This window comes from Aptenodytes patagonicus, chromosome 17, assembly GCF_965638725.1.
Source record: "Aptenodytes patagonicus chromosome 17, bAptPat1.pri.cur, whole genome shotgun sequence".
In the NCBI taxonomy this organism is placed as follows: domain Eukaryota; kingdom Metazoa; phylum Chordata; class Aves; order Sphenisciformes; family Spheniscidae; genus Aptenodytes; species Aptenodytes patagonicus.
In genome coordinates, this window is record NC_134965.1 from 5895726 (window position 1) to 5919188 (window position 23463).

The window sequence follows — 23463 nt, forward strand, 5'->3', positions numbered from 1 at the left end:
TGCCTGAGAAAGAGATGCTCACATTACTCACACCGAGATGGTGCCCCAGAGCAGAGCTGAGCCAGCAGCCGCGTGCTCGCTAGAGCTCAAGGCTGGCCTCTTGCAGCCATCCCAGAAAAATGTGCCTGATACTTTAGGACCGAACTTACAGGTAGAGTTGTTCCTTAGAAAGATGTGAACTGCATTTGCTTAATTTATGAGCTCATTCTGAAGCTTAATGAAACATAAATAGATCAACACTGTAGTTTTTTCACTGGCATCAGAAACATTCAGCCATTCTGAGAAGGAGAGGTTAGAGCGAACCATTTTCCGCATCGACTGGAGAAAGGTGAGCAACATCAGGCTTAAATTGCAGCTAGCAGGAGTTGGGATAAACACTGTTTTGTTTAAGAACAGCTTAGAAAAAAAAATCTGCCTGGGACAATTTCAGCAGAGCAAGTCCTCCACTGAAACAGTTGAAAGGGTAAAACGTCCCCAAAGATCCTTTCCCGTCTTCCCATTTTTAATGGCAGCAGCTTGTCCTGAGGTGAGGTGACCACCACACCTACAGTAAAGCCAAGGGAAAGTCAAACGGAGCACTGAGGCTTTGAAGGAAGCAGCAATAGGAAATCCCATTATCTCTGCAACAGCTTAATGTAGAGATATACACTTATACCTTAAATATTAAATGTCTCTCAAGCAACTCAATCCTGTGATGCCCAAAGGAACAACCATCCTCAGTCTTGAACTTGTTAGTCCATAACTAAAACTTTGTCTCTGACCAGATCTGCACTCAAATCCCAATGTTTTGTTCTCTGATCCTTGAAGAAGCAGCGATTTGGATCATTTTGTGCATCACAAAACCATATAATACATCAGTTTTGTCTTTTGTCACCATGCGACCTACTTTAGAAGTTTCTCCCTGGATGATTAAGACAAGAAACAGGGACAGAGCTAACAGGAAAGCACAAGTTCTTCTGCACGCAGTTAAAAAAGCTGTGCAAAAATAGCCACCCACCACCTCCAATCCACTGCACCAACTTAACACTAACCTTTTTTATTGGTTGTGAAGTATTTGGAGTCCGTCATGGTTCCAGTTCCTTAAAACACCTGAGAATAATCATTAAAAAAAGAACAAGCAGTCAAACAGCATTCAGAGCTGACAACACCCAGTTTGCAAGGCAGGAACTCGGAGAAAGGACGGTTGGTGAGCGTGTAACGTAAAGGAGGAAGCAAATGCTTTACATCCACAGGCACAAGTTTCACAATCTTTGTTCTGCACCTGCTGCTGACATTACTTGGTGAACCCAGGGATTTAAAGGGCTCAGATGAACAATGCTAGTGAAAACACGACAGCCTGAGGTGGACGGGCTGGGAAAGCAGTAGTGCTCAGCCCAGCTTTTTAAACTCTCAATCTCGGAGGAGAAAAGGCAGTTTTTAACTCCTTATAATCAGCAGATCTTGACATGTTCTGCAGCTGTCTTCCCCCTGGATACACAATTTCATTTTCCAAAAAAAGCACTGCACATTTAATATCTCGACTGGAAGCGAGAAGTCCATGTTTCAGACAAAGGAAACCGTCAACCCCCCTTAATGATACTTTCCCGTGTTGCATCTTGATGGAAGGAACAATTAACCCTACTTGCAATACCCACCCCGAGGCCCTGTCATTTATTTCCCTTCTTTTGTTCCCGGGAGATGCAAAGCAGTTTGTTGTTTTGTTTGGGTTTGGTTGTTTTTTTTTTTTTTTTTTTTTAAAAAGAAAAGCCATTACTTTTCAGTTTTCTCAAGCTTGAAATTGAAATCTTTCCCTGCCAAGACCTGACATCCCACCTCTGACACACACACAAGCGTATTATTTCAGTGCTACGCTGCACTTTTGTGGACAGGACTGAAAAAACGCTGCTGGGACAGCAAGTGCTTAGCACAGCCACGAGAATGGTCTCACCAGCACTTTTCTTGCTCCGCAGAACCAAACTGTTAATACCTTAGAATATAGGGATGCCCAAACATATGTGGATATTCATCATTTTATTCTTACAATTGCCAGCTCTGTGACAAACGTGACTCAAACAGTTTTCAAGTACTGGCTGAAAACCAAGCATAGGAGTGGGCAGTTTTACTGGTTTTGATGAAAGTCTGCATCAGTGCTAAGAACCTATGACCCTAAAACCATCCCAAAAAAGGGTTTTCCTACCTCCTTCCTCCTTTTTTCTATTTTTTTTTGCCCAATTCCCCTTTTCTTGTACATACTTCCATGGCCTTAAATGCTACCAGCAAAGCAGCAAGTCATCTGTTCCCTAAATGCTGCCTGTCTTGCCTCTAAACCTCACAGGTCTTGCTGGCTCAGCAACAAAAGGACAAGCTTAGCTTTGAACTCCAAGGCACTGCCCAGCAGTGCAACCAGCTTGCTGTCTCTTAACACTTTCCTTCCTCATCCCTTAACTAACCCCAACACCACTACCACTCTTTTTCTCCCCCCCATCCACCTTGATCAATTTAATACCTCAGCAGTTAAATCCCCATCAGCAGCACCTGAGGGGTACTGCCACAATTTCTACCACCTTCAACGTGCTCTACAGCATGGCAATGCAGAGCAGTTGCCGTCTTGTCCAACTGCCAAGCAACCAGATGAGAAACAACCTGTTGCTTAGCCCGGTTTCCCAGAGCTCCTGCCTGCCCTGTACCTGCGTGGTTACCGCCTCATCCCAATCAGGCAGTATTACTGGGTTTGGTTTGATTTCTCTCCCTTTCTGCTCCTGCCAAGCTGGAGAGCAAACTATGCCTGGGGAGAGCTCTGGAAGCACGCTCGTCCTGCAGGAGAGGTTTGCCCTCCTTCCAAAACAGAGGCTGGGCTGGGAAAGCCGCATGAGCCACAACATTGCAATCTTTCCAGCAAAAAAGTCACAGCGTCACAAAAGAAGAAGCTGTTGTGGGCCTTGTTTTATAATTGAAAACACAGCCCGTGTTCAGCTGCAATGTTACTGCTGACACAGTCCTTCGGATTTGAGCCCAGCTTAAAAGATGACTTAAATGTTTTCCTCTATGAGAGTATTTGGCATGGTGCCATGCAAAAGGCATTGAACATCGCCTTGCTGTTCTTTGTTTGCATTATATGTGGATTTGTCAACCTGGATCATACTTCCCAGCTGAGCGAGTCCAGTGTTGTTTTAACAGTGGCCAGAGCAGCAGATTATAGAGAAAATCCAGGAGGAAAAAAAAAAACCCACCATACACATCATCCCAGTTGCATAAAGCTACACAGAAACCTTGCTGAACTTCAGAGGTGATCTTTAAACCCGAAAGCAGGACATTTCACTGTTTTTCTAACTTCAGATCAGACTTGGAAACATGAAGAATCCTAGAAACACTCAGACTCAGATAAGGCTAAGCACAGCACATGTATTTACAACCTGTTTTGATAGATGTAAACAAGATCTGACTTAGGTCAAAAAGCAAACTATCATATTCCAAGTGCAACACAGGAGAAAGCTCTTTTTCTCATGAGCACAGAGATTTTTGCTTCATGTATGTCAGAGCTTGCTTTGCACATTGTTCAGAGACAGCTTGCTAGCAGTACTGAGTATTATCTCATCCACTAAGCAAACTCAGCATGGTTTACAGCAAGTCCCAGATGAAGGCCAAAAACAAAATAGCCCAGATAAACAAATAGCAATGTTTTAAATAACTCAAGAAAATGCCAGCTTCTTGTACACAAATCTAAATTGGAGAGAGCCAAGATAAATTACCACATCATGAACATCCTTGGTTTTTAGGAGAAAATCTACATCAGATTGCCCCCTCCTTACTATTGTTCTGTGTCTAGCACTTGCTAAGGTGGAAACAGGTAAGAGGTGTTCAAGCTGACAGCAAAAGGCTCCTGTTCCAACCCCAGCAAACAAGAAGAGATGAAATAGAAGAATTTCTCCAGAAGCTCTGGCAATGCTTAATGCTATAAGCATTGGCTTGACATTTAAATGTAGACTGAACCAAAAATATGATTAAATGAAAAGACTAAGGAACCATCATAACCAGAAAGATAAGCCTCTTCAGCCCAAAACCGCACAGAAAACTAGATCCTGCATCTGACCAACACCCGCTTTGCCCCACGCATGACTCCAAATGACAGCCTGACCAGCTCCCCACCACTGATTTCACATAGGTGTGAACGGGAAGGTGGCAGGTTTAGGGCCTCAGTATTGATCCAAGCTCCCTAGCATTGAAACAATCCAGTGCCGAACCCCTAAATCTCTAAAGTGATCCCTGCTTTAACCTGGCTTACACTCCAGCTGGTGCCACCACCTCTTATCTGCACCCATTTTGCCTGCAAAGCCTCTCGAGTAGGTGCATGATAGCCCAAGCGTGGCTCAGGGCCACCGGAGCATCAGGAAACTAAACAGAGCGGCCGAACACGGATGGCAAAGGGAAAGCAGCGCCTCAGCTTTAGAAACCCGCAGCATGTGAGTTTAGAAACAGCATGTGCTAGGGGTAGATAATTTGCTTCCATCTTGGGGATCAAACACCTCTTTGGTGCTCCCCACCCCGTTTTCAAATGCCCTGTGGTTCCTATCACCTCCTCACTCCTCAGACCCTCCGTCCCAGCTTTGCCGCCAGCCCCCGACACGCCACATGCCTCCAGCCTCAGCCCACAGCAGGACTCTCAGCCCCTCCACCACCCGCAGCACCCACCCACTCTCCTCCCAGGCATCCCCAGCCCCCTCAAACCCCCTGCCCACCAGCCTTCCCCCCTCAGCAGCATCCCCCAGACCTCGCCCAGTATCCCCCAGGTGCAGGAGCATCCCCCACCAATCCCAGCTCCCCTCCCCTGCGTTCCCAGCTCCAGCGGCTCTCCCCCAGTGCCCGCCCAGTCCCCCTCAGCGCCCCAGCCCTCATCCCTGCCCAGTCCCGCCAGCGTCCCAGTAACTTGCTCTGCTCCTTCCCATCCCACCTCCCTTCCCCGGTCCCACCAAGCCCCAGCCCACCCCCCAGCGCCCCCACCTCCAGCACCCGCCCTCCCACCGCACCCCCGACCAGTGCCTCCCCCCAGGGCCCAGCACTCACCCCCGCCCAGTGACCCCACGGCCCAGTCCCCACTCCCAGCGCCCACCCCTCGCCCCCCCCCCCCCAGTGCCCCTCCCAGTGCCCCCGCACCCACCTCCCCAGTCCTCCCAGTGACTCTCCACCCGCTCCCAGCACCTCACCAGTGACCCTCTCCACCCTGCCCCAGTACCCCGCCAGCGCTCCTCACCCCCTCCCAGCGCCCCACCAGCGCCCCTCCCCACCCTATCCCCGTCCCCCCTCCCACCGCCTCACCGGTGCCCCTCACCCCCCCTCCAGCGTCCCCTCCCAGCGCCCCTCCCCACCCTATCCCCGTCCCCCCCCCCACCGCCTCACCGGTGCCCCTCACCCCCCCTCCAGCGTCCCCTCCCAGCGCCCCTCCCCACCCTAACCCCGTCCCCCCTCCCGGTACCCCACCAGTGGCCCCCCCCGTGCCCCGCAGCGGCTCCCCCGGCCCCACTCACGGCGGCGGGACGGACACACCGCTGTGGGGGCGGCGGCGGAACCGGAAGCGGAGCGGAGGGGCCGGGAGGACTCGCGAGGAGCGAGAATAAACCCTCCCCCGCCTAGAGCGGCCGCGCCCCTGCCACCATAGAGGGGCGCGGGCGGAGACAGAGCGCCGTCCGCGCCGCGCTTCCGGGGGGCGGTGCTCCGCTGCGCCAGGTGGGTGCCCTGCGGGGCGGGGGCTCCCCCTGGCGGCGGGGCGGGGCGCAGCCGGCGCCATGGCGGAGCTCGGCGCCCACCTCACGGCCGCCTCGGCCGGCGACGACCGGCCCTCCATCTTCGAGGCGGTGGCGCAGGACAGCCTGATGGCCGCCGTGAAACCCGCCCTGCAGCACCTGGTCAAGGTAAGGGCGAGGCAGGCCGCAGGCCTGGGGCGAGGGGAGGGGAGGAGAGGAGGGGCCGGCGGCGGCGTCCCCGTCCCCGCAGGCCTGGGGGCACCGCGCTGCGGGGAGCGGGACGCTGAGGTGAGCGGCGTCTTGAGTGAACCGTCTGTGGGGAAACTGCTGCAGGGAGGGGCCCTGGAGAGGCTGCACAGCTCTGTGCCGAGCCGTTCATCGCCAGGGTTGACCTCTGGCCAAGCTCCCGAGATAGCGTGACAGTTTTGACCCGCCCAGCTCGCTTTATGCACTGGAGGCATAATTTATAGCGACTGTAATTTAGCACATTACTCCGCTTCCAGTTCCTTCTGTTCTGTGTCCCTTTTAATAGGTGCTTGCTGAGTCTAATCCCGGCCGATACGGCTTCCTCTGGCACTGGTTTGATGAGATCTATGTCCTTCTGGATTTGCTGCTCCAGCAGCACTATCTGGCCAGGTGCAGCGCCTCCTTTTCTGAAAACTTCTATAGCTTAAAGAGGATACCGATAGGAGATTGCAGACAGCAGCCTCTGGCCACTGCTGGCCTGCCAAAGAGGCAGCACTGGAAGTCTCTCCTCTTGCTGGTTCTTGTTCCTTACCTGAAAGGAAAGCTAGAGAAACTGGTGTCTAGCCTGAGGGAAGAGGATGAGTACTCCATCCACCCTCCATCGTCGTCCTGGAAGCGCTTTTACAGAGCCTTTCTAGCTGCCTACCCCTTTGTAAACATGACCTGGGAGGGCTGGTTTCTTGTCCAGCAACTGTGCTATATCCTCGGGAAAGCTCAGCATCATTCACCCATGCTGAGGCTGGCTGGCGTTCGCCTCGTCAGACTGACTGCAGAGGACATCAAGGCCCTGGAGAAGAAATTGGCTGGAGCCACCTCAAGTCAAACACACAGGTATGTCAGAACATGGCTTAGCCGCTGCTTTCTAGAGGGTTCTGTAGATGCGTTAATTTGGAGATGATGCTGCAAGTAAAACTGTCTTGTTCTCCAGAAATTCTTCAAGATGAAGTTTACCTCTGGCAAAACGTGCTCCAAAAGGGTATATCGTTAGTGTGAATAAGGAAACAAGTAGCAGGGATTAGCTTCACATGATTTTGTGGTAATAAAATTGCAGTGTTGGTGGGGGGGGAGGGGCGGGGTTGGCACTCCAGCCTTTATCCTGTTCAGTCTTCACCTGCACTTTTCTGACAAGGCAAGTAGACTGCAACAATATTGCTAAAAGGACTGAAACTTAGCTCTTTGATTTTTCTGAGCAGCAGCTAGTCATGACCATGCTTAATGTCCTGTAAAATGATGATCCATGAGTGAAATGCTCTATGGTCCAGGTCCCCTCAATCCAAACTCTTCCAATTTAGACTTCTGAACAAAACAGGACTTGAAGCTTTCTTAAAATACAAAGAACCTGAGAGAAACATCCTAGCAGATGCCTCATTACAAACATGGGATACGTTGACCAACTTCCTTAGCATTAAGAAGCTGTATGAAGCAGTGACTGACTCCCCAGGTCCTTTTTGCGTTGGTTTGCAGGTGGACAAACATGCAGTAGTAACGATTTCTCCGTATCTTCTCTCTTTTACAGCATTAAAACACAAGTGCAGTCAGCAGCGAGGAAAGCGTTGGGTGGCATCGCCTTCTCCCTGTCCACCGGGCTGTCCGTCAGTGTGTTCTTCCTCCAGTTCCTGGACTGGTGGTACTCCTCAGAAAACCAAGAGACGATCAAATCTCTGACAGCGCTCCCTACTCCTCCACCCCCTGTACACCTCGACCACGGGGCCAGCTCAGCTCTCTTACCCAAACTGAAGACCGTGTGCCCTCTGTGCCGCAAAATTCGCGTCAATGCTACCGCCCTGTCCACATCTGGCTTTGTGTTTTGCTACCGCTGTGTGTACAGTTACGTGAAGACTCACCAGCGCTGCCCGATCACAGGCTACGCCACAGAGCTGCAGCACCTTGTCAAACTGTACTCTCCTGAGAGCTGAAAGGCCTGCCCTGGGCTTTCAGAGATACGTCTCTGAGGCTAGCAGCTGGGTAGCAGCGAGCTTAAATTCGCCCCTTCTTATGTCCCATAGAACACTTTTGACCACTACAGCTCATCGTTGAGCTCTAAAGCTCCTTTGAACTTGGTGGTACAGCAGAGCTTTGCTGCCTTTGTGAATTCTGGTAGGGCTCTCCCCGTTGTTTATTAGCTGCTCAAACATCCTCTGACAGTTTCAGAGGGATCGGACAGCCACAATCTGTCAGCCAGCACAGAGATGCCTTCAAAGACCAACCAAAAGGGAAGAAACATTGATTTGGATAAGAAGAATGCAGATGTGAGGATCAAAGAGCGTCCCTGGTAAAAGCCCTGCTCGAGGGCATGAGCCAGCAAATTAAAGAGGTAGGGAAAATTCTCTAGGTGAGTTATTCCTCCCTTAGCAGCTTCCCAGGCGCTCGTGCTGCCCGGGGCGAGCTCTGGCACCAGTGCTTGTCAAAGAGGTAGAGACAGGCTTAAACCTCTCCTCTGATCGTGCTATTCTTAAGAGTCTCCCTGCGTTTTCAGGCTACTCACCTCTGAATTGCGAACATCGCACCCCTAATTCCCATCAACAGTTCTAAATTAAGACTTTCCTCTCTTTAAAGGAACAAGGGGTGATGTGTACAAACAAGGATACAAGAGGGAGGTTACATTTTCTGCACAAGGGAGAAAAATGACAAACCAGATTAAAGCAGCAACTGTGCCAATTGATGAGAGTTGGGTTTTGTTAAGTCTTTGAATCTGTTATTATCTGCTTTCATAAAGCAAAATTGTTTCTTGATTGAGAACCTAACTTAGTTCTTTTCTGAGGATTGGAAAAACAGAGCTTACTCCTCTAGGGGCTCTATTTACATATGGGAGACTAGACTAAAACTGCTTTCATCTTTGCAGATGATGATAATGGATGTAAGATTAGTATTTTGTAGGCTGGGAATCTTTAACGTCTATGTTTAAGTATTACATTGCAATTATTCCAGTCCCAACCATGTAGCACATTCATAGCATAAGAAAGCATCCTTTAATTGAACAGAGGAGAAAAGAAAACGTGTGTGACGTTATGGCTGGTTCTTGCTTGACACCTGATTTTTCACGGGGAAGGTTTTTTCCTGACTCGGCTCTAGGGAGCAGCAGTTCGCTACTACCGAGTAGTTCCACTACTCATCACGGTGACTTTGCTTATAGAATATGAAGAGTAAAGTTTGCTGCACGAAGTACAAGGTCCTTCCAGATTAAGAGATACGTTCTAACATTTAATCCACTGAACCAGTCATCTCATTTTCCCCCCACTTTAGCTCTGCTTCAGAAGATAAAAATCGCTAACATCCTCCCTCACCTGCAAGCAAGAGAGCAAGGTTATTGAATAACGTGAGAAAATACAGTAATTTGCATCCTCCCGAAGATGCTCTGGAAAACACCTGTTGTAACAAATGAGATTTGTCCCCGACGCTTGTCTTACTATCTCTATACAACTTCTGCCTGTGCCAGTATGAAATGATAATAAACTGTCTCATTTCTCCTTTCTCCAGTAGTTACGGGATCCATAAAGACACTTCCTTTAGAAAGCCAGTAAGAGCACACACATCTTACTGGAAAAGAAATCGCATCAAGGTGTGAGATTTTCCGAGATTTCAAATCACTCTTAACATAGCCGGCTTTGGGCTGGATACTAATTCACATCGCTTGCTACATCAGTTTTGCTTCATACACAGAGATCATCCCTGTGAAAAACCAGCATCCAAGATGCTCCGCTGCTGCTGGACGGTCTTACAATAACCTGTCTGATTAGACAGACGGCGGCCTGATTGTCTCATTGACTCTAGTGCAACCGCTCATTTAAATAAGGGCTGAAGGATTTGCCTGACGAGTCAGTTTCAGGATAGGTTTATTTTCCTTTTATCCTTCCTATACTTTCCAAATTATCTGTCTGCTGCTCAGTGAGGAGCTGGGCAGACCTGGGACAGAAGACTGACCGATGCCGACTCACCCGCCAGCACTGCAGAGCTCTTGGGCAAGTTCTGCACCATCCTCCCCTCTAGCCCAGAAGGATTCACCAACTGCTGGACAGCACAACCGAGTTGCCTGCACGCACGCCGCTCCAGGGCCTCTACACCTCCTTCTCCCAGAGTTAATCCCTCTTCCTCTCTCCAGAACGGCCACCAGATGCCCGCCTGCCAGGCCCTGGCTGCCTTCCACTCCACCTCTCCCCACACCACGCTGCGCAACGCCCTGTCCCTGCCAAACTTGGATTTGGCCAACTCCACGGCAGCTCTGAGACCCGCACAGAACCACCCACATCTAAGCCTCACAGTTCCGAACAGCTGTAATTACTCTTGGAATATTAAATTGCTCTTTAATGCCTAGCTGACTAACAGGCGTTAAGCCCACAATGGTGACAGGCTCAGCAGTTACCTGGCAGATTTTATTGTGTTCCTGCAGATGGCTGCAGAATACCAACTTGGATTTGACTGCTTCTTCTAACCCTCCTGTCCTTAGTAGCCAAATACATACCCATTTATCAGGTTTATTGCTCTAAAACAAACCTACGAAACTGATCCGCGTTATACAAACATTCCTGTTTATCTACTTTTTAACTGTAATAGTGTTACTAAAGCCATGACGGTCTAAAGACAGACAAGAAAAGATTTTTTCAAGGAACACCAACTTTATTAACTCAACCTTTGGACTTACATACTGATTTGTGACTTCTATACGGTCAGGTATCATTTATGCATTCAGGATGCTTTGTTCTGTTGCTTAATACAATTACATCAACATTAACAGCAGCACTGGAGTTGCCCAGTACATTACTGTCAGAACTTGACTTTGCAAGTCTTTTAAAAATGCTTAGTAAACCTCAACTCATCTAGACACTCTCAAAAAATTAGTGCATTAGCAACTGAGTTGCTTTCCCTACTTCTTTAACAGAAATCACATGGCTTCTGTTAAGAGAAAACCACCATAACTATACTCCTAGGTACATATTCCCCATAGAAGCTTCCTTCTCCACAGGAAGAGAGAAATGAATGTAAAGCTGCCACCAAGACCTGGAAGAGAATAAGAACTAGATTAGAGAATAGCTCCGTATCTTTTCCTGTACTTGCTTGATTAGCCCAGCCTTCCCCCCACCCCCCACCCCCAAAAGGGCTGCACTTCATCCAGAGCAGAGCGCCAGAGCCAGGCCTGACACCACAACTCGCTTCCAAAAATACTCCTGCCTCAGCACTGGCAATCACTAGATAAGACAGCTGAACCAACTGCTAAGGAGGTGTCTACAGGACAGACAGCTCAAACTCCATTTTATGGAGCCTGCATTGCATTTACAAACGGAGAAGATACAGTGGCAGAGTATCTGGAGTTCCGTAAGCCATGTCGCACAGAGGAGAAAAAACAAGAAACCCCTCTCACTGCAAGCTCGGTACTAAACCCAGCAGCAGCAAGACACACGAATCCAGACAAGTATTTGCACTACTCCCTTTTCAAATCAAGGTTTTGATTTTCTGCCGGTAAAAGAAATTGCTAAAAATTCTTAATATTTTTTCAATATTTTTAGGGTGCATCAAAAAGTTTCAAGAAGCAGCAAAGCTGTTTACTCTAGATGAGCTTAGCCTAAATAAGCTCAGAGAGAAGATTACGTGATCATGCCCTGGTCAGAGCAAAGACACAAAGTCTCAGCAATACCAGTTCAGACTATACTTCGCTCATCATTGCTTTGGGCAAATTTATTTCCGTTCATTAAGGAGCTTGCTCCCAAGTCAGGAACTAGAAAAGTTTTTTTTCCTAGAGGAAAAAGCAAACACACACACACCTCCCCACCCCCAACAAACACAGATTAATTATTTTCAGGATCACATGGCTTTCTACAGGACAGTTTGCAATAAGTTAACACTGACCCTTGGGAGATGAGACCGGAGTGGCTGTTACACAAGCCTGAAAAACTGAGCCCCAAGTTGCTATTTCTACCTTCCTGTACCCACCTCTGTCGCAACAGCAGCACGGAGGCGGCGGTACTTTGCACCATCAGTACGGAGGTAGTCTCTCCATGCAGAGCTTGTTCGTTCAGCTGTGTGCAGGACAAAGCCATGTTGGTTGAGTAACGCAGGCAAAGGCTTTCCATTTCCCCTTCCCAAACACCATTAGCTAAGCCAGCAAAACCCCTCTTTTTCCTCCTGACACACCCATACACATTGGTCCCTTTTGCTGCCACCCCACAAGGCGGAAGAGACTCCAAATAGGCATTAATTAAAGCTTTGGCTGATCTGCAAGCATGCAACAGATAAAAGGAGCTGATTTAAGTTTTATGCTCATCCATGAATTAAGTGTTTGGTTTTTTCTCCTTATCTCCTAGTGTTACAGATAACAAGGGGATGAAGCACATTTAGCAGGGGAGCAAAGGAAGGGAGGAGGGGGACATCTCTGATAGAACCAAGCTGGAGCTAGGGAAGGTAGGTCACAAGTTGGGATTCCGAGAAGCTCAAGGAGAGCCAGTACCAGGCAAAACCAAGAGGAAAAAAAAGTCATACCTTAAATGTTGCTGAAGTCAGCGGCTCTCCAAGGGTCCAGAGGCCTACTTTGATCTAGCCCTTCCCTCATGCCACCCATTTGCACCCTATTTCTCATCTCCCTCCTTGCATTCCCCCCCTTGCAGCCCTTCAGTCCCCAGATCCTCCGCCCCTGTCCACCCAATCCCCCTCAGCCCCCAATGCCCTGCCCTGCTCAGCCCCCTGCATCCCCCTATCCCCCAGATATCCTGCCCCTGTCCTGCTCGTCACCCCCACCACCCCTTCAGCCCCAGATGCCCTACCTCGGTCGGGTTCACCCCCCTCAGCCAGCCCCCCCCCCCAGCACCCTCTCTGCCTCTCTGGCCCCGGCCCCCCGCATACCGAGCCCTCGGCTGCCCTGCCCCGGTCCCCCCAGCCCCTCCTCACCCCCCAGGCACCTCAGGGCCCACATTCCCCAGGCCCTTCAGGGCCCTCCACCCCCCCCGCCGCCGCCGCCCCCAGGCCGCCCTCAGCCCACCGCGCTCCCGCAGGCCCAGCCACGCCGAGGCGGAGCTAGCCCGCCTTTGCCCCACCCCCCCGGTGGCCAACAGCCAATGGCAGCGCGCGGCACTGCCGGCGAGGCCGGGCGGGCGCTAATAGGAAGGCGCGTTAGCGGAGCTCGGCGCGGCGCGAGCGTTTCCCGCCCTGAGGAGCCGGGGAGGCCCGGCCCGGCCCGGCCGGCGGTTTTTCCCTGGCGGAAGCCGCCGCCGGAGCCGTTTCGCTGTCTTTCTTCGGTTTCCTCAGCGACGCGACTTTGCCGAGCCGAGGCAGAAGGCGGTGACAAGTCGCTGCCTCAAACGCCGTCCAGTCCTGAGGGCCGGGCGCTCCCGGCTGCACGTTGTGTAGCAACGGCTCCACGACAAGGGGCAGCGTGACGAGCGCGGTATCGCCGTGAAAACAACGAAGAGGAAAAAAAAAAAGAGGGAAGAAATTAAAAAAAAATATGTGGGAGAAATAAAGATGTTCCAGCAGTTGAACAGAAGGTGCTTTGGAAGGAAAAGTATCATGATTTAATATAGGAGTTGAAATAAAACGCTTGCTTGTTTAGGGCCAGATGGGTAAATTCATCCTGTTGTTTTAAAGCAGAAACTCGGTTCCTCCTGGTGGGCAGCAGTTTGCAAGAAATTGCTGCGTAACACGCACGCCTGTTCGGGAGATGTATTTCATGTGGTTTTCCTGGGGAGGGGGTTTCTGACCCTGCCGGGCGCTCTTTTGTGCAGGATCAAGAGGATCCAGTCTGAGGGACAAAGACAGCCCCGTGACGTAGTAACTACGTAAGGAGACTTGGAGTTCAAGGAATAAAAGCTTTTTTAACCCACCCGTTCACCTTGTGGGTTTCATTCTGACTCTGCGCAGCCCACGGAGGAGAAATCTGCGAGGAAGGTAAGGAAGTCTTCAGTAACCGGCGGTGGGCACCATGAAAAATTCAACTGGGAAAAACTGTGCTTTGTAATGAGTAAAGAGAAGCCCGGGACACCAGAATGGAGTCTGGAGGGGGATGAAGAGAAAGGAGAGGACAAGGGGCAAAGCAAGGAAGGGGGGTATTACACCGGCTCCTGCCAAGGGGGTTGAGCGGGAGACTCTTATACACAGTATAGAATCAAAAGCTAAAAAGCATTTTTACTTTGTGCATGAAGCTGTCATCCTGCCCACAAACAGAATGTTTCGATTTCCTTCCTGTTCTGCAAGCAAGTTTCCACAATCTAGTGCTAGCTTGCTCTTTTTCCCCACTATTTCATTTTCTCTCATCTCCCCTCAAAAAAATACACGACTTCGTTGAGCTGATACCCAGGGCACGCTCAACCACTGCTGCACGAGGCTTCTCAAGGCTTTGCAGTCAAGCCCACAACCTTCCCTGTTCTCAGTCTTCTCACTATTGCCCCAGTCTCGGTGCTTTTGCCGGACCCAAGGAGGGAGGCGACACTGAGGATGCTCCAAAGTGGCCCCCTGCGTGGATCACTTCCATGGGGAAAAGTTATGAGAGTTTTAACCCATAACTTTAATTATTTCAGGCGAAAGTTGTATATGGGCATGATTTCAGTATAAAATTATTACCTTTTGTGTGCTTTGTCGGTACAAAAAGGTAAGAAAATTGAATCTCATATTGCAAATGTTGCAAATGAAGACATGCAGACTGTATCTATCTTCTGCACAGGACTTTCTAGCTTGGTATCCTGCTTCCCAGCTTCCAGAACTATCTCTCTGACTAAAAGTTTAATGGAACACCAACTTTTCAGACTCAACAAGTGATGACGTACGTAAATGCTGTAAGTTGGGGATTTCTTCTAAACTATTTTTTTAATTGTCTCTTTTCTCTGGTAGACTTTGGCTGCTGGAAAAGTGCCAGGGGGAGGGAAGTAACAGCTCCGGAGGTCTGGGCTCCCAGCAAAAACTAGTTTTAAACTTCAGATAGAGCTAGAAAGATCCAGAAATCTGCAGACACTGGTGCTTCATCACAGGAAACACAGAGGAGAAGAAAACAAAACCGCCAGAGAAGTGAAACCAGCAACAAGCTACGTTTTGTTTCTAAGAGATTTTAATAGAGGGAGGGGCAGAGGAGAAAACAAGTAACACGCTCCGGATGCTTTGTACCCATTTCTGCTGCGCATCATTCTGGGACTTAAATATTTAAGGATTTAAAATTGATATTTCAAATATTGACGTTTTAGCCCAGAGCAAAGAAGACGAGGTGGGGTAAGTAATTTTCTCCGTCACACGGGGGGAGTCTGAGATCTCAGCAGTCAGCCAGGCTCTCCTGTTGCAGCAAGCTAGAGGGGGGCTTGTGGAACTGGATGGGAAAATCCCTCTACCTGGTAGCAAAAATTAGCCCACACTAATGTCCTTGCTGCTTTAGTTGTACCGTAAGTCCAAGCTACGAGGAGCAGAGCGACGTTCCTCAGCAGAGCTAACTCACAGGAAAGGCAGGCAAGGCAGGAAACTTGTCTCCTGTACCAGATATGGTGGAGGTGCGTGTTGGAGTTTTTGTGCCCCGCAGCTCTCTGGCTTAGTATTTGGCCATGCGGAAGGCAAATCTGTGCTACTGGAAACCAGCTGCGCTCCTGTCACAGGCGAGATCTCTTCTAGGCACGTTTTCATTTATTTCCAGGTGCTTTTGTACCACAGATGTGTTTCGTAGCAAGGGGGCTGGATTTCATTTTAAGGAATTGGCTTAAATCCGATGCAGATGCAGTGTGCCACCATTTCAACAAATTTGCCTGCATTCCGAGTGCCAAGTGGCAATCAGCCAAGATTCAGCCGCCTTACCAGCAAGGGTGGCCAAATAGAGCTGAAAGTAGAAGGGTCAGTTGTTATTATTTATTGATTATTAATTGGTAAGATTACTGGATTCTTAAGATCAAAGCACAGCCTTTTCTCAGTCATTACAGGGGAGGAGGAGGGGGCATGCAGTCCAGGAATATGTAAGGGGATGGTGTTGAAGTGAGTAACGAGCCTGGCTGTAAACTATTTGAGGCTGCTTCTGTGTTCAGAGGGACAGATGGCAGCAAGGTCCCTACATCCCCTCATGCTCAAGGACAGAAAACTAAACACCTGGGCACTGGGGACAAATTTGGTTTTTAAGCAAGCACTCTATTTTGGAAGTGGAGGAAAATTCCTGTTGCTCTCAACTCTGTGACTCGGTGTATTTATTGTTCAAAGGATGGCCACTGTTTAGCTAATGTTTTTGGAAGTCTTTGGAAGATTGATGTTTCAGCATAAATGGTAAGCAATTTTTTTACAATTATTTCAGGCCCAGAATGGCTCTTGAAAACGGTCAACAACAGCAGAAGGTCTGGGTTAATTTAGAAACGGAGTATCCTGAAGTAGTTTTGTGTGTTGGAAAAATATGTTTTGGTGAAAAGGCAAGAAAAAAGATGCCAAAAAATTCAAAACAAGATCAAAAATACACCCTTGCCTGTGCAGTGTGTGCCTTGCTGAACTCTGGAGGAGGTGTAGTAAAAGCAGAGATTGAAAATGAAAACTACAACTTAGAAAGAGATAAGATCGGACCAGATTTAGAAGAGACTTTTCGGTCTCTTCTTTTGTTTCCAGACTGGAGAAAATACCTGGACGTTGAACAGCGAGGTAATTACCTTTTGATTTTTATTAAAACCTGGAGCAGTGAAAACACATCCTTAACCTCTACAAGTGCAAAGCCACGTATCTGTAGCCTGAGTACTGGGTTGTATGCAAAATCTGGTGATTCTCTTTCCCACGTGAAGCCTACCGGAGCTTTTTTGTTCCTTAAAGAAAAGCAAAATGACGCCAGGGGGGAGCTTAGCCTAGGACCACCTGCTAAAATCAGGAAGACATGGGCTATTGAAGGAGACATGAATATTATAAATAACACTGTTGATGAGTTGTTTAATAGGGACCAACTGCGACATGGAGAGACGCTGACTTTCACAGAGTCAGGACTTGTGGAATTTAAGCACTATGGAACTGAAAAAATTTTGACTCGTGTCAAAGAGATATTACCTCAGTATATCGCTGGATTTGCAAACACAGGCGGCGGGTATTTATGGATCGGTGTGGATGATGACAGCAGAGTGCAGGGATTCAGCAGTGATGATGAGGACCTTGAAAAATTACACTGCCTAATCAGTTCCATTCAAAACAAATTAACCCTCTTCCATTTCTGCGGGAGTGGAAATACACACAACATAAGGTATGAACAAAAAATCTTCAAAGTATACCGCGAGGCTGGAGATCACTGTGGCTACGTCTGCGCTGTGAAGATTCAGCCATTTACTTGCGTCGCTTTTTCCGAAGACCCGGACTCATGGCTAGTGGAAGGCAGCACCATCAAGAGACTGAGAGCAGAGGAGTGGGCTGCGTGGATGACCGCTGCTGATCCAGGTCCAAAAGAGCCGGGACAACCCCTTTCCATTTTCCATACTTCCTTTTATTTTCTTGCTCCTGGCCTGGCAGTGTTGTTTGCCTTAGACAGTCTTACCTGCTTTTCAGTGTCTTTGGGGGCCTGACCAAACCAGTCTGACTGCTTCAGGTCCTTGCTAAATACCTGTCTTTCTGCTGCTTACATTCCTTAATGCTTGCTTCAGGCTGCAGCAGGTCCTGGTGACTAGCAGCTTATTAATGCCAATGTTAGTGCCTGCTTTTGCAGCATGAGCTCTCCATGCCTCAAGTTGACTGCGTTTGAGATTAGACCCCAGCGCACATGTTCTTCGACGTAATTGCCATAGTCCATGGCAGTTGCCATTTGCAAATTGCCATTTGCTTTCAGGCTTAATCTATACTTTCCCTCCTGCTTTTTAGGGGCATTCTCCACTGCTGCTGCCGGTCTAGTAAGCTGAGAGCTATGGACAGATAAGTTGTTCATTGGCTAATTCTTGGGCAGTGAAAGGGTTATCACTAACAGAGGTCACAACAGCAGCTGATGAGATAAGGAAACCAAGAGCAGCTCCACGGTCCGTGACCTGAGCCGGTTCTGTTGCTAAGCAGTTGCTGTCCACGTGAGTTGCAAGATTTCTGTCTATGCATTGCATTTGTCATTTTAAAGAAGAGCAAAAGATTTAAAACCAGCACGAGGACAGCTTGTGGCTCTTGCACTGGGATTCAGGGGACAGCAGATTCAGAGGGACAGCAAATGCTCATGCTGTATCACACATTTTTATTTCTTTTTTTCCAGATCTTTCAAAGTTTTCTGAGACCTTTAGGCTAGAGCTCAGTCTGACAGAGGGGCCACCTCTTGCCAAGCCAGTTTATTCCCACCAGGCCGTTGACAATGTTGATAATCTTTGTGAGCAACTGTTTCCAGGTAGGTCTGCACATTGCTTTCACTGTCTGGTAGGTTTACAACATGAATCTCAAGGGTATGGTCAAGGTAAAAGATGAGTTTGAAGACATTCTTTAAACAGGTGAAAGAGATGGAAATAGTTTGCAGATCTGACAGCACCATTGCATTCAAATGCCTAATGACCCCCTTCCCCAAGGACTGATCTTCTGCCAGCTATTGACGTGTACATGCCGGAGCTCAGCTAGCTGAACTTCTCTGGGGACCGAGCACAGCCATGCCAACATCTTTTCGCAGTCCAGGGAAAAATGGGAAAGACGGGAGGAGAAGGTCACTTGGAATCAGCCCAATGTAAATACATAAAGTGAGTGGGGCTGGGACCAGGGTGCAGAGTCTGCTGCCAGTTACAGTCCAACGTTTCTGTGGCATTGCAAGATCAGCCAGGTGTCCGGGGGCTTTTGTATTGAGCCATTACTGTTTCTTTGTTTACTCGCCAGGTCTCCTAAACAAGACTGGCAACAGCTGGTCCTGTGTTGGCATTTTTAGCAAAGGGACTGAGACCTGGGTGGGAGATGAGGATTGAGTTCCCTGAGGAAGTGGTCGGTGCAAAAGAATCTGGAAACACATGGAATGGTTAAGGAAAATTTTGAAGAAGCAAGAAAGGTATTTCAGGCAGCTATGGTCTGTATTTGTAGCCTTTCACCAATATTAATTCCCACAGAATCATTTCAGAGGGCTGGATTTGCATGTCTTATACTAACACTAACCGTTTCTTCTCCTTTGCCTTGTTAGTGAGATCCCACAGCATAATATATACTCCAGAAAAACTCTGCAAAGATCTCCTCCAGGAGCATCCAGGGTTGGATATTCTGATGAAAAATCAATCGAAGCAGCTTTCTGAGGGAGTTCTGATATTTTCCAGAAGCTGGGCTGTTGAGGTCGGCTTGCCAGAAAACCAAGACATAATTTGTGATGTTCTCCTAATAGCCAAGGATAGGCCACCTATCCTCTATACAATCTGTAAGCATCCTATCTCAAAGGATTTGTTTGAATACTCAAGACGCATAGCCTGGAGGCTGAAGGAGAAATTAGTCAACACGGGGGGCTATATTCACAAATTGTGTGTAATACCAAAGCTACTGACTTTGCCTCCCAAAATTGACTGTGGAGAAAAATGGGATCTGAATATTCAAGAAATGTATCCCCGAAACTACAGCCTAATCAACAGCAACAACTTGAAGGCCCTCTTGCATGCTCTCACAGTAGCTCTGCTGACTTTCAAGTCCTTTTTAAGTGACCGCGTTGGTTCTGAGTTTTTGAACCTCTTGACCATCAAACAATACCAGCTGCTGTCAGAAAATCTTCACAAAACTAAGAAGCTGTATGTTTATGGTCTACCAGGAACAGGAAAAACTGTAGTGGCCCTGAACATCATAGAGAAAATAACAACTATGCTGAAGTGCAGAAAAGAGGAGATTCTTTATGTATGTGAGAACCAGCCTCTGAGAGATTTTGTACGGTAAGTATTTCATAGAATCATAGAACAGTTTGGGTTGGAAGGGGCCTCTAAAGGTCATCTAGTCCAACCCCCCTGCCCTGGGCAGGGACATCTTCAACTAGATCAGGTCGCTCAGAGCCCCGTCCAGCCTGATCTTCAATGTTTCCAGGGATGGGGCATCCACCACCTCTCTGGGCAACCTGGGCCAGTGCCTCACCACCCTCAGCGTAAAAATTTTCTTCCTTATAGCTAGTCTAAATCTACCCCCCTTTAGTTTAAAGCCATTCCCCCTTGTCCTGTCACAACAGGCCCTGCTAAAAAGTTTGCCGCCATCTTTTTTAGAAGCCCCCTTGAAGTACTGATAGGCTGCAATAAGGTCTCCCCAAAGCCGCCTCCTCTCCAGGCTGAACAACCCCAACTCTCTCAGCCTTTCTCCATAGCAGAGGTGTTCCAGCCCCCTGATCATTTTCGTGGCCCTCTTCTGGACCCACTCCAAGAGGTCTGTGTCTTTCTTATGCTGAGGGCTCCAGAGCTGGACGCAATGCTGCAGGTGGGGTCTCACCAAAGCAGGGTAGAGGGGCAGAATCCCCTCCCTCGACCTGCTGGCCACGCTGCTTTGGATGCAGCCCAGGATACGATTGGCCTTCTGGGCTGCGAGCGCACATTGCTGGCTCCTGTCCAGCTTTTCATCCACCAGTACCCCCAAGTCCTTCTCAGCAGGGCTGCTCTCAATCCCTTCATCCCCCAGCCTGTATTGATACCGGGGGTTGCCCCGACCCAGGGGCAGGACCTTGCACTTGGCCTTGTTAAACCTCACGAGCTTCACGTGGGCCCACTTCTTGAGCTTGTCCAGGTCCCTCTGGATGGCATCCCGTCCCTCTGCTGTGTCAACCGCACCACTCGGCTTGGTGTCATCTGCAAACTTGCTGAGGGTGCCCTTGATCCCACTATGTCACTGATGAAGATATTAAACAATACCGGTCCCAATACGGACCCCTGCAGGACACCACTCGTCACCAGTCTCCATCTGGACATTGAGCCGTTGACCACTACCCTCTGGATGCGACCATCCAACCAATTCCTCACCCACCAGACAGTCCACCCATCAAATCCATCCCTCTCCAGTTTAGAGAGATGGATGTTGTGGGGGACCGTGTCAAAGGCCTTACAGAGGTCCAGACAGACGACATCTGTAGCCCTTCCCATGTCCACTGATGTAGTCACTCCAGTGGAGAAGGCCACTAGGTTGGTCAGGCAGGATTCACCCTTGGTGAAGCCATGCTGGCTGTCTCGATTCACCTCCCTGTCCTCCATGTGCCTTAGCACAGCTTCCAGGAGGATCTGTTCCATGATCTTCCCAGGCACAGAGGTGAGACTGACTGGCCTGTAGTTCCCTGGGTCTTCCTTTTTTCCTTTTTTAAAAATGGGGGAATTTAAATTAAGTTTTTTAATATAAATTATTTTTATTTAATTTTTAATTAATTTAATTTTTTATTTTTTTAAAATTTAAATTAATCTTTTAAATTAAAAATTTCCTCCCATTATTCATTTCAACATCCTGTTATTTCACCAGCATTTTTACATAGCTGAGTACTGCTTGGTATATTTGGTGTGCTATGTGGTCCACCACCATTGCAGTGTTTGAAGTATGTAGTTGGGATGCGGTTTTAGTAATGCTCAAATTATTTTCTCAACATCCTGAACACCTACTAATAAATAGATGCAACGCAGAGATTGTTTTTAATCTACTTGTATCTCTTCTGTAGGCAGAAAAACATTTGCCAGGCTGTGACAAGAGTAACCTTTTTGAAGGCAAGCTTTGAGAATGTGAAGCACATAATAATTGATGAAGCACAGAATTTCCAAGATGGGGAAGGTGATTGGTATAACAAAGCCTTGACTCTAACTTCAGCACCGTATCTCCCTGAGCCCGGCTTTTTCTGGATTTTCTTGGACTACTTACAGACAAATCACTGCTTCTCAACTGGTCTTCCAGCAGCAACACGGCATGATCCTGTCGAGTCGCTAACCAAAGTGGTTCGTAATGCTAACAATATCTATAGGTATATAAAACAAAAGATGGAAATTATTGTAAAGTGCTCTACCCTAAATATCCCCAGCCAGCGTTTGGAAAAGTTATTGTGCAGAGCCACGTGTGCTCATGCTGTGCAAGGCTGTATTGAAGTAAAACACAACCTAGACAGAAAGGGAACAGCGAAGTATGTGGCAGAACGTTGTCGTACATATCTTAAAAAGGGTTACTCTGAGAAAGATATTGCTATTCTGTGCTACAGTGATGAAGAAGTAAAAGCATACTATGGAATACTAGTATCAGAAATGAAGTCGAAGTCAAATATATTATTAACAAAAATGGAGGGAGGGCTAGAGGAGCACGCTATTCTTGACAGCATCCGTCGTTTCTCTGGCTTAGAAAGAAGCATTGTGTTTGGTATTATTCCTCAATCCTTTCCATTTCAGGAAAAAATTTTCACAAATATATTGGTCTGTGTAGCATCCAGAGCTAATTTAAATCTACACTTGGTAATTGGAAACAGGTAACCACATAGGATCCCAACAAGGCCCTGGTAGGTCAATGGTTATATAGGTTTGAAATTTTTTTACTCTGTATTTGAAGTAGAAGGATTTCCTTTGTAATGGCCAGTCCTCTCTAAAAGCCCAGAAGTTCTTGGAAAGCCTCTACAGTCTGTTTTAAATCAAATGTAAGGTTTCAGTAATGCAGAGAGAAGAGATACTTTGAATGCCAGTAGAATTACATCATTCCCTGAAGGCTCCTTTCAAGGACTTGCAAAACCTGATGCTCAGCCTTTGACCGCATGCAGGCGCATTGCCAAGTGAAAGCCACTATGCCAAGACAGGAAACTGGAAGACTTTCTGGCTTTCACCAGCTCACTCCCATACTCACAGTTCTGCTCAGAAAAGTTACCAAACAGCACAGGCATCCAGTGTTAGAAGCCTTTTTTTTAAAAGACAGCCCCTGTTCGGATACCTAGGAAACTAAAAATGGGGCCTCTGTCCATGTTTTAGCTAAGAAATACAAATAAATGGCTTTTACAGAAGTAGTTTCCCCACTCAATTTCGGCAACAGTCAGTATGGGTTAGAAGAAACCGGTTGCTCCGAAGAGGAGCTTTAGTGGGAGAAGGAAGACTTTGCATAACTGCCCTTAGATACCAGTGGCATTTTTGTCTTCGTTTCAGACATGTTGGTTAGATAAAACTCTCTGTATAGAGTTAGATGCAAAGTACTTTTGAAAGACAGCCAAGATTCCTAAAACTGGGTATCCAAAATTGAAGGCTGGTTGAAAACAAGCCATAGTGTGGGGTTCATTCGGTTTGGAAGAAGTCTGAGAGCTGCCTAGTGTGATTATAAAGCACCAGCGATTTTACTGAATGTGGTTACAATAAGGAGAAGACATTGTACACAGCTGGCATAACCCTCCAAATAAATTTGCCTTTAGGTTGTCAAACCTATTACCTTAAGAATTCTTGCTTTTCTAACTTCAGGAAGCTAGAGGCACTTTCCATTTTTTTCCTTAATCAACGTACAAGGAAAGACCATCCCCGTGGTTCCTTTCATAACCCCCAAACCTCAACACTTAATCACGCTATGCCTGTCATGTTCATGCCATGCCTATCACGTGAATGTAAATATTTACATAATAAAGTTTAATGTGATGACCAACTGGTGGGTTTGCTTCTCATTCCGCTTCTTCCATGAGATATTTTCAACATTCCCTGTTGAG

The 23463-nt window shown here is 47.9% G+C and overlaps 3 protein-coding genes, 1 long non-coding RNA gene and 1 other non-coding gene across 8 annotated transcripts in view; 2 read left to right on the forward strand and 3 right to left on the reverse strand.

The window, feature by feature from the left end:
• The window catches only part of AP2B1 (adaptor related protein complex 2 subunit beta 1), an 85530-nt gene extending 79931 nt beyond the window's left edge, over nucleotides 1-5599 (reverse strand). For both annotated transcript variants that reach the window (XM_076354644.1, XM_076354643.1), the window contains exons 1-2: nucleotides 5502-5599; nucleotides 1032-1089 (exon numbers count right to left, since the gene is read on the reverse strand). In XM_076354644.1, coding sequence (XP_076210759.1) covers nucleotides 1032-1068 — 37 coding nt within the window. In that variant the 5' untranslated portion in view covers nucleotides 1069-1089; nucleotides 5502-5599. The remainder of the gene's footprint in view (nucleotides 1-1031; nucleotides 1090-5501) is intronic.
• Nucleotides 5600-5751: 152 nt separating this feature from the next.
• PEX12 (peroxisomal biogenesis factor 12) lies at nucleotides 5752-10077 on the forward strand. Of its 3 annotated transcripts, none has more exons than XR_012996686.1 (4): nucleotides 5752-5885; nucleotides 6250-6794; nucleotides 7480-8277; nucleotides 9441-10077. XR_012996686.1 is itself a non-coding variant. In XM_076354808.1 (3 exons), exons 1-3 carry the CDS (start codon nucleotides 5760-5762, stop codon nucleotides 7877-7879), a joined length of 1071 nt encoding a protein of 356 aa, XP_076210923.1. In that variant the 5' UTR covers nucleotides 5752-5759; the 3' UTR covers nucleotides 7880-9434. The 3 variants fall into 3 exon arrangements, 1 of the variants encoding a protein (XP_076210923.1); XR_012996685.1 differs by lacking the exon at nucleotides 9441-10077 and adding an exon at nucleotides 9207-9434; XM_076354808.1 differs by lacking the exon at nucleotides 9441-10077 and having other exon boundaries at nucleotides 7480-9434.
• A 479-nt stretch (nucleotides 10078-10556) lies between these two features.
• Nucleotides 10557-12557, reverse strand: LOC143168401 (uncharacterized). Its single transcript, XR_012996687.1, has 3 exons — nucleotides 12435-12557; nucleotides 11889-11974; nucleotides 10557-10958 (listed from the first exon to the last, which is right to left on the reverse strand). It is a non-coding gene; the product is annotated as an uncharacterized LOC143168401 (long non-coding RNA).
• On the reverse strand, nucleotides 11527-11624 carry LOC143168520 (Z30 small nucleolar RNA). The gene has a single exon (XR_012996731.1). It is a non-coding gene; the product is annotated as a Z30 small nucleolar RNA (small nucleolar RNA).
• A 609-nt stretch (nucleotides 12558-13166) lies between the features above and the next one.
• LOC143168399 (schlafen family member 13-like) lies at nucleotides 13167-23402 on the forward strand. Its single transcript, XM_076354807.1, has 7 exons — nucleotides 13167-13435; nucleotides 13673-13835; nucleotides 14775-15146; nucleotides 16201-17309; nucleotides 18100-18228; nucleotides 18997-19723; nucleotides 21469-23402. Exons 4-7 carry the CDS (start codon nucleotides 16208-16210, stop codon nucleotides 22259-22261), a joined length of 2751 nt encoding a protein of 916 aa, XP_076210922.1. The 5' UTR covers nucleotides 13167-13435; nucleotides 13673-13835; nucleotides 14775-15146; nucleotides 16201-16207; the 3' UTR covers nucleotides 22262-23402.
• The last annotated feature ends 61 nt before the right edge of the window (nucleotides 23403-23463 follow it).

What these genes read in the sequence shown, in the direction of transcription:
- PEX12 (XM_076354808.1), top strand. Translation starts at nt 5,760, where the DNA reads ATGGCGGAGCTCGGCGCCCACCTCACGGCCGCCTCGGCCGGCGACGAC. An exon ending in CCCTGCAGCACCTGGTCAAG is followed by an intron (nt 5,886 to 6,249) that starts GTAAGGGCGAGG and finishes CCCTTTTAATAG; the next exon opens with GTGCTTGCTGAGTCTAATCC. An exon ending in ACCTCAAGTCAAACACACAG is followed by an intron (nt 6,795 to 7,479) that starts GTATGTCAGAAC and finishes TCTCTTTTACAG; the next exon opens with CATTAAAACACAAGTGCAGT.
- LOC143168399 (XM_076354807.1), top strand. Translation starts at nt 16,208, where the DNA reads ATGGCTCTTGAAAACGGTCAACAACAGCAGAAGGTCTGGGTTAATTTA. An exon ending in GATGACCGCTGCTGATCCAG is followed by an intron (nt 17,310 to 18,099) that starts GTCCAAAAGAGC and finishes CTTTTTTTCCAG; the next exon opens with ATCTTTCAAAGTTTTCTGAG. An exon ending in CCTCTGAGAGATTTTGTACG is followed by an intron (nt 19,724 to 21,468) that starts GTAAGTATTTCA and finishes TCTCTTCTGTAG; the next exon opens with GCAGAAAAACATTTGCCAGG.